Below are 18526 nucleotides of genomic sequence, written 5' to 3'. Positions count from 1 at the left end.
GGCCAGTCATCATCTTTAACCTCCTCATAGAACTATTATCACACCCCATTCACATGTCAGTATGGTAGCAGAAAGACAAGCATATTTAACAGAGGACAAATTGATGGGTCCTGTAAGGAAAGAAAATCAAGATAGCAATCTTCTTTGATGTGGAAATAGCAAATGCTATAGAGGGAAAAATAGTCAAAAGTCCAAATAATTTATAAAAAACAGAAGCCAGATTTGTATTCTACACCAGTGCGGCCTTGTTTGAAAGCCTCTGCTCTTGGAGTACAGGTTTGACAAGGACAGTGATTGATCAGCGAAGCCATCAGGACTGGACCGCTGCCTGACGGGCAGCACCTGTATGACAAAGATGGAACTTCATGGCTCATCACAACCTCTTTGAAGCTTAAATCCTATTATCTTGTTTCATTTGTGGTCTATAATATGATAACCAACAAAAAACAGCAAAACACTCAAAATTTAGAATGTTGTATTATATGGCAATCTAAAACATTCAAAACAATGAAATAGTTTAATACACAGAAGTATTTCCAAAGGCTTAGTAAAGTCCAATTATGTGGTATGTGATGCAAATGAGAGTGGAATCTAACATTATGCCTCATTACAGTATTTTAAAAAATTTTTTTGAGATAAGGTTTCTCTTTAACAGCCCTAGCCATGCTGGAACTAGCTATATAAACCAGGCTGGCCTTGTGAGTGCTGGGAGTAAAGGCATGAGCCACCACCGCCCAGTTACAACACTTTTAAATTAAAAGTTCTCTACAGAAACACAGTGTGTAAACATGGGTAAGATAATCCCAGATTTGTTTTGTGGAAACTTTTGAAAGAGCTAACGTCTTCAGGGTGAAGTTTTCCTTCTAGTATCTTCTGTAGAGCTATTTTTGTAGTTAGATAATAGTTATGTTTGGCTTTGTCACAAATGTTTTTCTTCCTCTGTCTATTGTGATTGATAGTTTTGTGGTGTATGGTAGTAGTCTGGGCTGGCATCTATGTCTCTTAGAGTTTGTAGAACATTCATCCAGGCCCTTCTGGCTTTTCGAGTCTCCATTGAAGAGTCAGGTATTGTTCTAATAGGCCTTGTTTTATATGTTACTTGATCTTTTTTCCTTACAGCTTTTAATATTCTTTCTTGTTCTGTACTCTGTACATTTAGTTTTTTGATTATTGTGTATCATGGAGAATTTATTTTATGGTCACATTGTATCCAGCCTCAGGAAGGAGAGATTGAGCATGTTACTAGAATATAAAGCCTCAATACTTTCTCCCAGTAACCCACTTCCTTCCACAAACTCAGCCTCCCAAAGGCTCCACAACTTTCCCAGAGTACACCAGCAGCTCTGGGACCCATTGTTCAAACATGTGAGCTTATGAGGGGCCTTCAGTTCATGTTATGGAAGAAGCTAATATGAGTACCCCAGCCTTCTTTACTGGTGGAATACATATGATATAAAATCTTTGTAGCCTCACATTCAGGGAATTTTCTAGAAGAAGTCAATGAGAAGCAGGTAAAATAATAGCAGCCATTTTTGGTTACTCCTAGGTGTTCCCTACTTACTGCTGTATGGCGCTGGATATGTAACATCTGTGTCTGTCTTTCTTTAGGAGGTTGTGCGGTTCCTTGACACCAAGCATCCAGACCACTATCAAGTCTACAATCTCTGCAGTATGTATACGGCTCACTTTTGTGTTTCTGTGGATAGATAACAAATTAGTTGTGCTGACTTCTCTCCTACATTTTATTTGTTTGTAAGTATTTAGTGGCAGAGAATCAAAGCAAAACTTCCCATCTAGTATTGGCTTCATGTGGTAGGAACATTAGCTCACCAAGCACAAAGCACCCTGGGAGGGAGGCAGAGGTAAGCCTAGAAGGGCAGAACAGGCAGAGCTGAGATGAACCATGTTAGAGAATATCTGTTCTTAAGGTCAGAAAAGCTTTACTTCCTTCTAGGTTACGTTGAAGGTGTAAACTTTAGCAAGTCTACACCTAGCCTACATGGAGCAGGCTCTTATAAGGAAAGAATCCTGGGTTAAGACAAAAACAAAAAGTCAACCCTTTGGAAATATTATACCTCGGTTTACCACCCTATCTCTGGTGATTTGTTCGATGCCTGTAAATTAATGACCATTTTCAGGAGCCAACATCTCCACCAGCTATGTTTGTCTCTGTTCTGTGGTTTCTAACACCCACCATGATGTACTGAGAAGGCACTAGAAAGCTAAAGTTGAAGCCGCCTTTACAACTTGAGTTTAGTTTGTCTGAGATGAAATATCACCAAACTTCTTTTTTGTAACTCTGAAAAGATAGTTTTTAGAACAAACAGAAGACGACTCTTGAAGATAGATAAGAAATTTTCTATTTGAGACTTTAAATCTATTTATAATTTTATTGTTTGCTATGTGACCAGGCATAGACGTATGACATATATTATTTATTTTAGGTGAGAGAGCTTATGACCCTAAACACTTCCACTACAGGGTCCGCAGAATCATGATTGATGATCACAATGTCCCCATGCTTGAGTAAGTTTTACTCCATGTTGACTATCAGAAAAGGGCTAAGAAACACCTTGGGTTCAGTGTTTTCAAAAATAATTACTTTGGCAAATTTTTAATTGAATGAAAAATCTCATTTTTGAATTCAGGGAAATGCTGTTGTTCTGCAAGGAAGTAAATGATTGGCTGGCTCAACATCCTGAAAATGTTGTGGCAATTCACTGTAAGGGAGGGAAAGGTAACGCTGCCTTTCTTTCATTTCCATTTTGAAAAGAAACATGCATGAGAACTACTGTTGTTAATCATATTAATCATCAACTCTTAAAACACTGGCTTCAAAACAGAAGGGATGCAAGAAGAAAGGGAAGGAAATAGTGGAAGGGAAGAAAGGACGATGAGAGGGAAGGAAGGAAAGAGTTAAAGAATGTTGGGAATATTTTCCCCTGCTTACTAAATATTTGGATTATTTTACTCTTAACTTGACAATGTAAGTCTGTTAAAATACCAATGATGTTTTATCTTTAGAATAGAATAAACACATTATTTTAAGGCTATTTTTCTGTTTAATTGGCATAGATTATATATATTTATGATATGCATTATATGTTTGTAGTTATATTTACATATTAACATATGTATCATTTTATCACACTGATTTTGTTGTGATTAACATGCTTTCCTCTGATGACTGCTGGCGGTGAGCATTTTTATGTAACTTGATCACATATATGTTTTCTTTTGGAAATACCTTCAAACTCTTCCTTTTTGTTGGTTTTATTATTTTTGCTGTTATTTGTTTAGGAAGGTTTTTTTGTTTTGTTTTGGAATTATTTGTTTGTTTTTTTTTCCTTGAGACAAAGTTTGTATAACTTTGTCCAAAATCCAGCCAGTCCTTGAACTACCTATGTATTCCAGGCAGGCCTCCAACTCATGATCTTCCTGTTTCCTTCCAAATACTGAGATCACATGTATGATTCTAACCGTGTTGCTGGTTTATTTTAGAAAAGATGTACTCTTCTTTTATTTAATTTTATTTTTTTTTATTTTTTTCTCATGGTTTATTTTTTTTATATTTAAAAATTTCCATCTCCTTCCCTCCTCCTCCCCCCTCCCTCCGCTCCTCCTCCCCCTTCCCTCCCCTCCTTCTTCCCCTTCCCTCCCCTTCCCTCCATCCATACCTCCCCTCCCTCCCTCTCAAGGCCAAGGAGCCATCAGGGTTCCCCACTCTATGCTAAGTCCAAGGTCCTCCCAACTCCCCCCAGGTCCAGGAAGGTGATCGACCAAGCTGAGAAGGCTCCCACAGAGCCCGTCCATGCAGAAGAATCAGAGCCCAGCGCCATTGTCCTTACTTCTCAGTCAGCCCCCGCTGTTGGCCACATTCAGAGAGACGGGTTTGGTCGCATGATCCATCAGTCCCATTCCAACTGGAGTTGGTGATCTCCCGTTAGTTCTGTCCCACCGTCTCCATGAGTGAACGCACCCCTCACGTTCCTGACTTTCTCCCTCATGTTCTCGCTCCTTCTGCTCCTCATCAGGACCTTGGGAGCTCAGTCCAGTGCTCCAATGTGGGGCTCAGTCACCTTCCCCATCTGTCGCCAGCAGGAGGTTCCCTCACCATCGTCTTTCATTTTACATGTGAATCCCAGTTCCCACTTCATCCCCTCCTTCCATTCCCTCCACCTTTCCCACCCCCTCCACTCCTCAGGGAGAATAAGGCATTTTACTTTGAGGAAGGTCCAAGGCCCTCCCTACCATATCTAGGCTGAGCTAGGTATCCATCCAAAGAGAATGGGTTCCAAAAAGTCAGTACTAGCAGTAGGGATATGCTGTTAAATAGCACAGTGTTAAACAGTACCAATCAAATTCCTAACGATTTATTATTATACCCATTTTAGTGCATCTCCCAGCCATCATCAGAGAAGATTCTTTATGCTATAGATGGTGGTTAATATAGAGAATCATGGATATCACACTCTCTCTTCCTAGGGATAAGTGTAGAAGAGGGAAGGGAAGAGTCAGGAGCAGTGGACAGCTCTAAGGAAATAGACAAAATCCCAGAATAGAGATGGGAGGTGGGTACAAAGTTCCACATTTACCAAGGAACTATTGGCAATTGATAACTCTTTGGAGATGTACTGTCAGCCTTCCTAGCGGTATGTCCTGTGGAGGTCATTTATGCCTCCCCGGAGGCCACCCCTCCAACAGCAAATGGGCAGCATGGGCTGTATGGGTTTTCTTTTTTATTTTTGAAATTTTATCTCAGTTCTATTTCTCCTTTCCCTGTCCTGCCACAAACCTTCACATTTACCCCTCCCCACTCCACTCTAAACTCATGGCCTCTTTTTCATCAGTTGTTATTACATGCAGCTGTGTATGTGTGTATACAAATGTGTTCCCAAATACAACCTGTTGAGTCCATATAATGTTGCTTGTATGTATGGTGTGTTCTGCCCAGAGGAGGTCCTGCTCTTCTGCTCTGAGCTTTGTATAGGGTTGAGGCCTTATGGGCTTTTCCGCCCAGTTTGCCATATTCATTGATATCCTTTGTTCAGCTCACATTTGGGCACTCATGTTGGCAAGACTTTATGGATATAGCCTCTGATGTCACTAGGAGCCATTCTCATACAACACCCCTGTTCCTCTGGTTCTTACAATCTTCCTATCCCCTCTTCAACAATGTGTGCTGAGCCTTAGGCATGGGACTCTTTTGTCTCCACAAACTGTATTTTGATTGGCTATACTTTTCTGTAATGACCTTTTGTACAGCAGAATTTTTATCTTATTGTTAAGTAAAATCAATTGAGGAATTTTTAAAAGATGAGCTGGGAAGAGAGCTCGGTCACTGAAGCACTTTTCATGTAAACACAATGACCTTAGAAACATACTCAAAAGCCAGCATGCGTGTAAGCAGCCATGTGCTAGGTAGACAGATGTTCTAGACTTGATAATAAGCTAGCACAGCAAATCAGTGATCTTCAGCACCTTTAAGTCCTTATCTTAAATAATAAGGTAGAGAACAAAAGAGGACGATATACACACACACCACACCGCACACCCCCACACACTGAATACACACATGCACACATGCACACATATTCACACAAACCACATACACTCTCTCATCCCATACACACACCGCACACATATACACACAGCACTCACACACCACATGCACTCACATACAACACACATGCACACCGCATACACACACTCACACACACACACCCTAAACACCACACACGTACATACACACACTCCAATACCACAAACACATACACACATGCCACATAGACATTACTCACACACCACATAAACAGCTGTCACAAAATCAACCAGGTGCTCTCTGAACAAATAAAGAGTGTGTCAGGCTTCTTTTCTGGCTGCAGGATTATGATCTGTGAATATACTCCTAAATAAATAATCCTCTATTATTCTCAATTCTGAGCTAGTGTGGGATTTCTTTTAAGCATCCTTCTTCACCTTTATCCACTGAGCCATCTTGCTGGCCCTCCACCTTATTTTTGAGACAGGGTCTCTCACTAGCTCACCGTTTTGGCTATTCTGGCACTGGCCAACAGACCCAGTGCTGGCATCAAGGTTGATACTAACATGACAGCTTTTTACATGGCCTCTATGATCCGCATTCAAATCCTGAATCTTTTCTTATCAAGAATTAAGCCATCTTCCCAGGTCTATGGAATGAGCACTACTATGAACAATGATTCTTTAAATAGCCTTCTTTTCTCTCTAGGAAGAACAGGAACCATGGTTTGTGCCTGCCTCATTGCCAGTGAAGTAGTTTTAAAGGCAAAGGTATGAAAAGGCATCCACTCTGCTGTGGACTGAATCTACTTACTCTGAAGCATCACTGTGTTATGATGAATCTTTGAGCCGTGGCTCATAGAAATTAAACTGGAGAGGTGTTTTTCAGAAACATCTGGCTTTGGTATTCCCTTGTTTAATGCGCAATTGGTAATTGACCTATCTTTTGCACTTGGCCAGGACTAGGCTGAGGTCAAAGAGACACAAAATATAAGGGAAACATTTATATATATATATATATATATATATATATATATATATATATATATATATGTGTGTGTGTGTGTGTGTGTGTGTGTGTGTGTGTGTGTGTGTGTGTGTGTGTGTGTATGTATGTATGTATGTATATACATATATATAATGTTTCCCATATATATGTGTATATATATATATATAGTGTGTGTGTGTATACAACAATCCAGTAAATATCTCTCCTTAGGCAAAGTCCGTGTGTGGGAGTTATCTGACCTCGCTAGCAATGTTTGAGGAGACAAGTTATGCTCTTTCCAGATACTTAAAACACATATTTTTTTACATTTATTTGTGTGTGTGTGTTGGTTCTCTTTTTCCACTGTGTGGGTTCTGGACTTCAAACTCAAGCCATCAGTTTTGGCAGCAAAGCTCCTTAACCTGCTGCACCATCTTGCTTGTCCTGTTTTCACATTTTGAAACAGAATTCTGTCATTTGCCTTCAGGGGCTCGCTGGGAGTTTCGCACTTACGAGCTCTGTTTATCTCTCCTGTTGTCAGTAGAGGAGGATCTTTGACTTATAAACATATCAACTTCCAGAATCCCACCACCCTTTCTGTTTTTATAATCAACACACAGGTTTTGAAAATGAGTGTTTTAGCCTGATGTCCTGTAGTCCCTGGAGGCTGTGGGTGATGCCATGCCTTCCCTAGGACTATGTCAGTTGGTTTAGTGCCTGGGGACCAAGGGAATGGGTGTCCTGAGACAGTGTTTTTTAAATTACAAATCAATAATTAATGAATGATAAAATCAACTTAATGGAGGGCTAAGGAGATGGTTCAGTTGGTAAAGGGCCTGTTGTACAAGCACAAGGACCTGAGTTCAGAACCCTAGCACCCACATAAAAAACATGATGGATGGGTAGGGAACTAGAGAGAGGTGGCTCACTGGAGCTCACTGGACATCTTGCCTAGGCAAATCAGAGAGCTCCATTGGAGAGAGTGGGGAGATGGACCTGTGGGTGAAGAGCCCATGGCTGGAGCATGAAGACCAGAGTGAAAAGCCGTGCACACATATGTGCTCCTGTGGCACCCTGAATTAACCTACCTGGTTCCCTGACTGGTGTATGGCTCAATTTCCTTGTTTCTAAAATGGAAAGTAGAAGGGTTGGGCCAGATGCTTTAGCCTTTCCATGTCTGAACACGTCCCTGATGTGGCTTTCTACCTGGGCTCTTTGGCACAGCCTCTACCCAGATACTGCCAGCTTAAGGAATTCAGACTCCAGGAATTCCTGGATTAGGAAAACAAAGAGTGCAACTCAACCATCACTGTGTCGCCCTCTTTCCTGTAGGAAAGTCTTTACTTTTTCGGGGAGCGGCGAACAGATAAAACCACCAGCTCTAAGTTTCAAGGAATAGAGACCCCTTCTCAGGTAAAATCTCTGTTTTGAGAGTTCTATGGGAGAGCAAGAGGCATCAACACTTGTCCTTAGTTTCATGTCCCGCCCTCCGAGTCTGATGAGCAGCTGTTGACAGTGCTCGGGTGCCCTGGGCCAGGCTTTTCTCCCTCCCGAGGCTGAGAGCCCCACCTCAGATGCCAGATCTGTGGTCTACCCGGAACGTTCTACTTTACATTTTATGTTTCTTAATTTTTCAGAGTTAAGGAATTGATTTGCCCTTCCAGAGTAGGAGGGTTCTGACCTATAACCATCATATAAAATCTACTACCACTCAATTTCCTGACACATGTTCAGACACATGAATAAGTCAATATCTAGGGAACATCACAGGAACTGTTTCTGTATGATTCGTGTCTGTCTGTGTGTGTGTGTGTGTGTGTGTGTGTGTGTGTGTGTGTGTGTGTCTGTGAATACGTATTATAAGGGGATAGGAGGCAGAGAGAGAGGAAAAACTATATTTTAAAAAAGATAGAGCCAGGCAGTGGTGGTACATGTCTTTAATCCTAACACTTGGGAGGCAAAAGCATGCAGATCTTTGACTTTGAGGTCTTCCTGGTCTACATAGTGAGTTCCAGGATAGTCATGGCTACACAGCAAATCTCTGTCTCAAAAAACAGTACAGCAAACAGAATGAAAAGAAGAAATAAGAAATAAGAAAACATTACTCTGAGTCAGCCATGGTGGCTCATGCCTATAATCTTAGAGTGAGGTAGGAAGATTGCACTCTTGAGGTGAGCCTATATAAAACCTTATCTCAGAATATCTTTATTACATATCAGATAAGATTTTATGTCATATATATGTGTTTGTGTATCTAAATGTCACACTTAATTCTATTAACTAACCATTGTAAAGTATATGCTATTTCCTTTTATTCTTTAAAAACAGTTTATTATGGCCTGTCCCTTCCCAGCTTGCACCCAGAATCCCCCCTCCCTCATCCTCCCTTCTTTGGGGCCACAAAATCCCACAGCTAAGCCTGTTTGGGCGCCAGGGACCTGGAATTGAGTGCACCCAGGCCGGTGGGAGGTCCCCTCCTTCATTAGACTGCCTGCAGCAAGGTAGGCCCTTTGTCAGCCAGCTGCTTGGCCTGCAAGGAGACCTGACAGCCTGCCAGAGGATCCATCATTCATTGGGGGGTTATTCTCCCCGGATACTGCCTCTCTCTTCCTGTCCCTTCCCAGCAAGCACCCAGAAACAACCCCCACCCCCGCCTCATCCTCCCGTCTGTGGGGCCACAAAATGCACAGCTCAGCCTGTTTGGGCGCCGGGGATCTGGAATTGAGTGCACCCAGGCCGGTGGGAGGTCCCCTCCTTCATTAGACTGCCTGCAGCAAGGTAGGCCCTTTGTCAGTGAGCTGTTTGGCCTGCAAGGAGACCTGACAGTCTGCCAGAGGATCCATCATTCATTAGGGTGAGTGAATTGAATTCATTGGGGTGAATTGAACTTCTAAAAGAAGACCCAAAGGGGATTATTCAGAGGAACAAATGGGCAGGCGCCGACGCAAGAATTCCTCCAACAATTTGAAAAACAACATGAAAGCACCAGAACCCAGCGAACTTATAACAGGAGGACATGAACACACTAATCAAGAAGAAGTAGAAAAAATTGACTTTATGAAAGTAATAGAGTCCCTTAAACAGGAGGTGAAAAACTCCCTTAAGGAGATCACCAACTCCAGTTGGAATGGGACTGATGGATCATGCGACCAAACCCGTCTCTCTGAATGTGGCCAACAGCGGGGGCTGACTGAGAAGCAAAGGACAATGGTGCTGGGCTCTGATTCTTCTGCATGGATGGGCTCTGTGGGAGCCTTCTCAGCTTGGTCGATCACCTTCCTGGACCTGGGGGGAGTTGGGAGGACCTTGGTCTTAGCATAGAGTAGGGAACCCTGATGGCTCCTTGGCCTTGAGAGGGAGGGAGGGGAGGTATGGGTGGAGGGGAGTGGAGGGAAGGGGGAGAAGGAGAGGAGGGAAGGGGGAGGAGGAGGGAAGGGAGGGGGGAGGAGGAGGAGAGGAGATGGAAATTTTTAAATATAAAAAAATAAACCATGAAAAAAAAAAAGAAAGAAAAACTCCCTTAAGGAAATGGACAAGAAGAATAACAAAAAGTTTGAAGAACTGAGTAAATCTGTAAAGGATATCCTAGGAAACCAAGAAAAAACAATCAAACAGATAATGGAAACAGTACAAGACTTGAAAACTGAAATGGAGGCAAGAAGAAAACACAACCTGAGGACCAGCTGAATTTGGAAAATCTATGCAAATGAACAGAGACTACAGAAACAAGCATAACCAACAGAATACAAGAGATAGAAGAAAGAATCTCAGATTCTAAAGATACCATAGAGAAAATAAACGCACTGATCAAAGAAAACAGCAAATCCAACAAATTCTAATCACAAAATATTCAGGAAATCTGGGACACAATAAAAAGACCAAACCAAAGAATAATAGGTGTAGAAGAAGGAGAAGAAATACAGCTCAATGGTTCAGAAAATATATTTAATAAAATTATAGAAGAAAACTTCCCAAACCTAAAAAAAGATATTCCTATTAAGATTCAAGAAGCTTAGAGAACACCAAATAGACTGGATCAAAAAAAACATCCCCTCGCCATATTATAATCAAAACACAAAACATACAGAACAAAGAAAGAATATTAAGAGCTGCAAAGGAAAAAGGTCAAGTAACATATAAAGGTAAACCTATCAGACTAACACCTGACTTCTCTATGGAAACCATGAAAGCCAGAAGGTCCTGGATAGATGTTTTGCAGAAACTAAGAGACCATGGATGCAAGCCCAGATTACTATACCCAGCCAAGCTTTCATTCACTATAAATGGAGAAAACAAAATATTCCAGGATAAAAACAAATTTAAACAATACATAGCCAAAAATCCAGCCTTACAGAAAGTAATAGAAGGAAATTCACAAACAAAGGAATCCAGCATTGCCCAAAATAACTCACACATCTTGCGACCCTTCACCAGCACATTGCAAAGAAAGGAAACACACAATCTCTACTACCAAATAAAAAATGACAACCAGAGTTAACATCCACTGGTGATTAATATCACTTAATATCAATGGACTCAATTCACCTATAAAAAGGCACAGGCTAAGAGATTGGATACGAAAACAGGATCCAACATTCTGCTGTTTACAAGAAACACACCTCAACCACAAAGACAGACATCTACTCAGAGTAAAGGGTTGGGAAAAGGTTTATCAAGCAAATGGACCTAAGAAACAAGCCGGTGTGGACATACTAATTTCTAACAAAGTTGACTTCAAACTAAAATCAATCAGAAGAGATGGAAAGGGACACTTTATACTCATAACAGGAAAAATCCATCAGAATGAAGTCTCAATCCTGAATATCTATGCCCCTAATACAAAAGCACACACTTATATAAAAGAAACATTACTAGAACTCAAGACAGACCATCAAACCAAACACACAGATAGTGGGAGACTTCAACATTCCTCTTTCACCAATGGACAGGTCAATTCGACAGAAACCAAACAGAGAATTAAGAGACTTAATAGAGGTAATGAACCAAATGGACTTAACAGACATCTATAGAACATTCCACCCAAACAGGAAAGAATATACCTTCTTCTCTGCGGCTCATGGAACCTTTTCGAAAATTGACCACATACTCGGTAACAAAGCAAACTTCCACAGTTACAAAAACATATTAGTAACCACCTGCATCTTATCGGATCACCATGGATTAAAATTAGAATTCAACAACAATGCTACCCCCAGAAAGCCTACAAACTCATGGAAACTGAACAGTCAACTACTGAACCACAGCTGGGTCAAGGAAGAAATGAAGAAAGAAATTAAAGTCTTTCTTGAATTTAATGAAAATAAAGACACAACATACTCAAACTTATGGGACACTACGAAAGCAGTGCTAAGAGGAAAATTTATAGCACTAAGTGCCCACTTTAAAAAAAAACGGAGAAAGCACACATTGGAGACTTAACAACACACCTGAAAGCTTTAGAAAAGAAAGAAGCAGACTCACCTAGGAGGAGTAGAAGACTGGAAATTATCAAACTGAGGGCAGAAATCAACAAAATAGAAACACAGAAAACAATCCAAAGAATCAATGAAACAAAAAGCTGGTTCTTGGAGAAAATCAACAAGATTGACAAACCCCTAGCCAAACTAATCAAACGACAGAGAGAGAACACACAAATTAATAAGATCAGAAATGAAAAAGGGGACATAACCACAAACACAGAGGAAATTCAAAGAATCATTAGATCTTACTACAAAAGCATGTATGCCACAAAATTGAAAAATGTAAAAGAAATGGACACTTTTTTAGATAAGTACCATATACCAAAGTTAAACCAGGACCAGGTAAATGCTCTAAATAGTCCTGTTAGTCGCGAAGAATTGCAAACTGTTATCAGAAACCTCCCTACCAAAAAGAGCCCAGGACCTGATGGGTTCAATGCAGAATTCTACCAGAACTTCGAAGAAGACCTAATACCTATACTCCTTAAGGTATTTCATAATATAGAAAGAAACAGAACAGTCATTGCCAAATTCCTTTTATGAAGCTACAATTACCCTGATACCTAAACCACACAAAGACTTAACCAAGAAAGAGAATTACAGGCCAATCTCATTCATGAACATCGATGCAAAAATTCTCAATAAAATACTGGCCAACAGAATCCAAGAACACATTAGAAAAATTATCCACTATGATCAAGTAGGCTTCATCCCAGAGATGCAGGGCTCATTCAACATACGAAAATCTATCAATGTAATCCATCATATAAATAAACTGAAGGATAAAAACCATATGATCATCTCATTAGATGCAGAAAAAGCATTTGACAAAATTCAGCACCCCTTTATGATAAAGGTCTTGGAGAGATTAGGGATACAGGGGTCATTCCTAAATATAATAAAAGCTATTTACAGCAAGCCGACAGCTAAATCGAATTAAATGGTGAGAAACTCAAGGCCATCCCACTAAATTCAGGAACGCGACAAGGCTGTCCACTCTCTCCTTATCTCTTCAATATACTGCTTGAAGTTCTAGCAATAGCAATAAGACAAAACAAGGGGATCAAGGGGATTCGAATTGGAAAGGAAGAAGTAAAACTTTCATTATTTGCAGATGATATGATAGTGTACATAAGCGACCCGAAAAACTCCACCAAAGAACTCCTACAGCTGATAAACTCCTTAGGTATCATGGCAGGTTACAAGATCAACTCCAAAAAAATCAGTCGCCCTCCTATATACAAAGGATAAGGAAGCAGAGAAAGAAATCAGAGAAGCTTCACCTTTCACGATAGCCACAAATAGCATAAAATATCTTGGGGTAACTCTAACCAAGGAAGTGAAAGACCTATTTGACAAGAACTTTAAGTCTTTGAAGAAAGAAATTGAAGAGGATACCAGAAAATGGAAGGATCTCCCTTGCTCTTGGATTGGGAGCATCAACATAGTAAAAATGGCAATACTACCAAAGGCAATCTGTAGATTTAATGCAATCCCCTTAAAGATCCCATCAAAATTCTTCACAGAACTTGAGAGGACAATAATCAACTTTATATGGAAGAACAAGAAACCCAGGATAGCCAAAACAATCTTATACAATAAAGGAACTTCTGGAGGCATTACCATCCCTGACTTCAAACTCTATTACAGAGCTACAGTATTGAAAACAGCTTGGTATTGGCATAAAAATAGAGAAGTCGACCAATGGAATCGAATAGAAGACCCAGATCTTAACCCACAAACCTATGAACACCTGATTTTTGATAAAGGAGCTAAAAGCACACAATGGAAGAAAGCATCTTCAACAAATGGTACTGGCATAACTGGATGTCAACCTGTAGAAGAATGAAAGTAGATCCGTGTCTATCACCATGCACAAAACTCAAGTCCAAATGGATTAAAGACCTCAATATCAATCTGAACACACTGAACACTTTAGAGGAGAAAGTGGGAAGTACTCTACAACATTTGGGCACAGGAGACCGCTTCCTACGTATAGCCCCAGCAGCACAGACATTAAGGGCAACATTGAATAAATGGGACCTCCTGAAGCTGAGCAGCTTCTGTAAAGCAAAGGACACTGTCACTAAGACCAAAAGGCAGCCTACTGACTGGGAAAAGATCTATACCAACCCCACAACAGACAAAGGTCTGATCTCCAAAATATATAAGGAACTCAAGAGACTAGACTTTAAAATGCTAATTAACCCAATTAAAAAATGGGGCACTGAACTGAACAGAGAATTTTCAACAGAAGAAGTACGAATGGCCAAAAGACACTTAAGGTCATGCTCAACCTCCTTAGCAATCAGGGAAATGCAAATCAAAACAACGTTGAGATACCATCTTACACCTGTCAGAATGGCTAAAATCAAAAACACCAATGATAGCCTTTGCTGGAGAGGATGTGGAGTAAGGGGAACACTCATCCATTGCTGGTGGGAATGCAAACTTGTGCAACCACTTTGGAAAGCAGTGTGGAGGTTTCTCAGGAAATTTGGGATCCACCTACCCCAGGACCCAGCAATCCCACTCTTGGGAATTTACCCAAGAGATGCCCAATCATATTACAAAAGCATCTGTTCAACTATGTTTATAGCAGCATTATTTGTAATAGCCAGAATCTGGAAACAACCTAGATGCCTTTCAATGGAAGAATGGATGAAGAAAGTGTGGAATATATACATATTAGAGTACTACTCAGCGGTAAAAAACAATGACATCTTGAATTTTGCATGCAAATGGAGGGAAATAGAAAACACCATCCTGAGTGAGGTAACCCAGGCCCAAAAAGATGAACATGGGATGTACTCACTCATAATTGGTTTCTAGCCATAAATAAAGGACATCGAGCCTATAATTCGTAAAAAATCCTAGAGAAACTATATAAGAAGGTGAACCCAAAGAAAAACATATAGTTATCTTCCTGGATACTGGAAGTAGACAAGATTGCTGGACAAAAATGGGAACATAGGGGTAGGGTGGGATGGGGGGAGGGAGGATGGGGCGAGAAAAGTGTGAAGTGGAGGATGTGAAGAGCTTGGGGGAATAGGATGGTTGGGATATAGGAAGGGTGAATATGGGAACAAGGAATTATATATCTTACTTAAGGGAGCCATTCTAGGGTTGGCAGAGACTTGACTCTAGAGGGGTTCCCAGGTGTCCAGGAAGACGCCCCCAGCTAGGTCCTTGGGCAGCTGAGGAGAGGGTGCCAGAAATGTCCAGATCCTATTGCCATACTCATGAATATGTTGCATATCACCATAGAACCTTCACCTGGCGCTGGATGGAGAAAATGACAGAGCCCCACATAGGAGCACCGGACTGAGCTACCAAGGTCCCGTTGAGGAGCAAAAGGAGGGAGATCATGAGCAAGGAAGTCAGGACCGTGAGGAGTGCGTGTACCCATTGAGATGGTGGGACAGATCTAACGGGAGACCACCAAGTCCAGTCAGAATGGGACTGAAGGAACAGGGGACCAAACCGCACTCTCTGAATGTGGCTGATGGTGGAGGAGGACTGAGAAACCAAGGACAACGGCAATGAACGTGAACTCTACAGCATAGACGGGCTCACTGTGAGCCTTGTCAGTTTGGTTGCTCACCTTCCTGGACTTAGGGGGAGCTGGGAGGACCTTGGACTTAAATTAACATAGTGAAGGGAACTCTGATGGCTCTTTGTCTTGGAGAGGGGTTGATGGAGGAGAGTTATCTATGTTTCTTTCATTGGTTAATTAATAAAGAAAACTGCCTTGGCCCTTTAAGAGACAGAAAATTAGGTAGGTGGAGTAGACAGAACAGAATTGTGGGAACAAGGAAGTAGAGTTGGGGAGACGCTTCAGGCAGTCTCGATAGGGAGTCTCCATGCTGCTCCTCTCCGAGATGGACGCAGGTTAAGATCTCTCCTGGTAAGCCACACCTCGTGGTGCTACCCAGATTACTAAATATGGGTTAAAGGAAGATGTGAGAATTAACCAATAAGAGGCTGAAACTATGGGCCAGGCAGTGTTTAAAAGAATACAGTTTCCGTGTAATTATTTCGGGTGTAAAGCTAGCCGGTGGCCGGGTGGCGGGACGCAGCCCTGCCGCTTCACACTACAAGGGGTGGAGTGGGGGTATGGGTGGAAGGGAGGGGAGGGAAGGGGGAGGAGGAGGGAAGGAGATGGAAATCTTTAATATAAAAAATGAGGAAAAAAATAAATAAATTTTTAAAAAGTGGGAAAAAAACAGTTTATTATGGAATTTTCCAAATACAGGGAATTAGTGACAATTGACAGTGCAGTGTATGTGATGTAGCAGTTTAAAGATGGGGAGGTTTGTCTGGTTCAGTTTAGGTTCACGGTCAACTGGTCCCTTTTCCTTGTCCCTGAGGGAGGCAGTAGATGAGGAAGCCAAACCATAAAACTCAATTTCCAAACTATAACACATACACAGAAATGGAGCTGACAATGTATAGTCCTCACACCACTGCAGCCCACCAGCATTCATTCCCTACCCCTGCTCTTCACACCTTTGTTCCCTAAACCTGAATTATTTCGAACCAAATTCCACCTGACAGGTTGTTTTATCCCACAATTATTTCAGCATGACATCTGATATAAAGACTCTCTTAAAAATCCCTAAATACCCGTGAAACACGGTAGCACATGCCAGTACTCAGAAGGCAAAGATGGGCAGATCTCTATGCATCCAAGAAGGCCAGCCCAGGCTACATAGAGAATTCCTGGATAGCCAGGGCCACGCAGAGAGACCCTGTCTCAAAGCAAAACAAAAACCTCCACAATATCATTTATCAAGGTTACCAGTGCAAGGACTCATCTATGGGTTTGAGAGGTATTGGCAGGGTCATGGAATAGTGTCCTATGTTGAGTTCTGGTGACCTTAGCAGCTGGGGAGTGGTACTTACACACCATCACATTCTATGACTTGTGGACCACTCTACTGGCTACTGTTGCAAGGAGAGAGAGCCTGCTTGTTCATCCCGGCCACCAGGCTAGCTTAGCCCCAAAATAACCACACAGAAATTGTATTAATTAAATCACTGCTTGGCCCATTAGTTCTACCCTCTTATTGGCTAACTCTCACGTCTTGATTTAACTCATTTCTATTAATCTATATAACACCACATAGCAGTGGCTTACCGAGAAAGATTCAGCATGTCTGTCTCTGGCGGCTTCATGGAATTCCTCTGACTCTGCTTTCTTCCTCCCAGAATTCAGCTCCGTCTTCCACACCTTCCTAAGTTCTTCTCTATCAGGCCAAGGCAGTTTCTTTATTCTTTAACCAATACAAGCAACACTTAGAAAGAGTGAAGGACTTGTAGAAATCTTTCTTATAACTGACATTTCTTTTTTAAAACTGAATAGTTTAGGTTAGCACACAAAGTAATTGATTTCATCATTATGTCTTCATACATGTGTCATATTTTGTTCCCATTCACCTACTGCCCTTGTACCCACTGTCTACCCTCTGGCTCTTTTCTGTCATCCCCTGAGTCAGTAACCCCTTCTCATCCTCATTATTATATGTAACATGTATAATGATTCTTATTAATTATTGGTACATATAATAGTTCTTATATGTATTCTATTATTCTCTCTGTGTCCCCATTTCTTTACAGTGTCTTCTTCCCTCCCATGATGCCCTTTCTAGTATCATGAGCTATGACAAACATGTACAAACTTATAAATACACACATGCACATACACATCTGTATAATTTTAATTAGGTTCTGTATAAAGGGAAAACATGACAGACTCAGAAAGACACATAGCTTCCATTTCTTTCTTTGTGTGAGTGTGTGTGTTTGTCTGGTGTATGCATGTGAGTATGTAGGTTCAGATGCTGTGTGTGTGCATGAAGTCCAGAGAAAAACACTGGGCATCTTCCTCTATTGTTCTCCACCCTAGTGTCTTTGGATGGGCCTCTCACTGACCCTCAATCAACCTCATTGATGTTTAGACTCGGATGGCTAGCAAGTGAGCAGTAGGAATTCATTGTCCACAAAACAATGCTGGGGTTACAGGAATTCACAGCCATGCCTGGATTTCTTTTCCATGATTTTTTGAGATTTAAGATCTGTTCTGCATGCATGCATAGCAAGTGCTTTAACCTACTAAGACATCTTAATGACCCCAGACTTCCATTTCTTGTAGAAAGCATGGATTTTAACTTTGTTAGTACTTTCCAAGTAGCTCAACACAAGAATGTTTAAGCTTCTTGAAGAAAATCCGTGAGGGACATTCCATAAGGAAAGTAAAGGGTTAGCAATTCCCAAGGAATTCTCCCAAAGATGATAAGAAAAGGAACGGTGAAGATGTTGTACAGCTATAGAGTGGAGAGATGAAGAGAGATGGCATGTGATCTACTGACATGTAAATGGCTTCTGGAGTCCCCTTTTATGCTGTTCTGCTATGAATAAGGGCCACTCTCCACCAAATCACATTTTTCTCCAATGTAGTCATTATAACTAATTTTCAACTACCATATTGAAACATTGGGGCTGTTTTGAGTTGTTT

The 18526-nt window shown here is 41.2% G+C and overlaps 1 protein-coding gene across 1 annotated transcript in view; it reads left to right on the top strand.

The window, feature by feature from the left end:
* Positions 1-18526, top strand: part of LOC119815277 (phosphatidylinositol 3,4,5-trisphosphate 3-phosphatase TPTE2-like) — a 101819-nt gene that overhangs the window by 59878 nt on the left and 23415 nt on the right. The window contains exons 11-15 of the mRNA XM_042055150.1: positions 1609-1669; positions 2445-2526; positions 2649-2737; positions 6251-6312; positions 7862-7942. Of these exons, the coding sequence (XP_041911084.1) occupies positions 1609-1669; positions 2445-2526; positions 2649-2737; positions 6251-6312; positions 7862-7942 (375 nt within the window). The remainder of the gene's footprint in view (positions 1-1608; positions 1670-2444; positions 2527-2648; positions 2738-6250; positions 6313-7861; positions 7943-18526) is intronic.

Source organism: Arvicola amphibius, chromosome 5, assembly GCF_903992535.2.
Source record: "Arvicola amphibius chromosome 5, mArvAmp1.2, whole genome shotgun sequence".
Classification (NCBI taxonomy): Eukaryota; Metazoa; Chordata; class Mammalia; order Rodentia; family Cricetidae; genus Arvicola; species Arvicola amphibius.
This window is presented reverse-complemented; position numbering and strand designations above follow the sequence as displayed.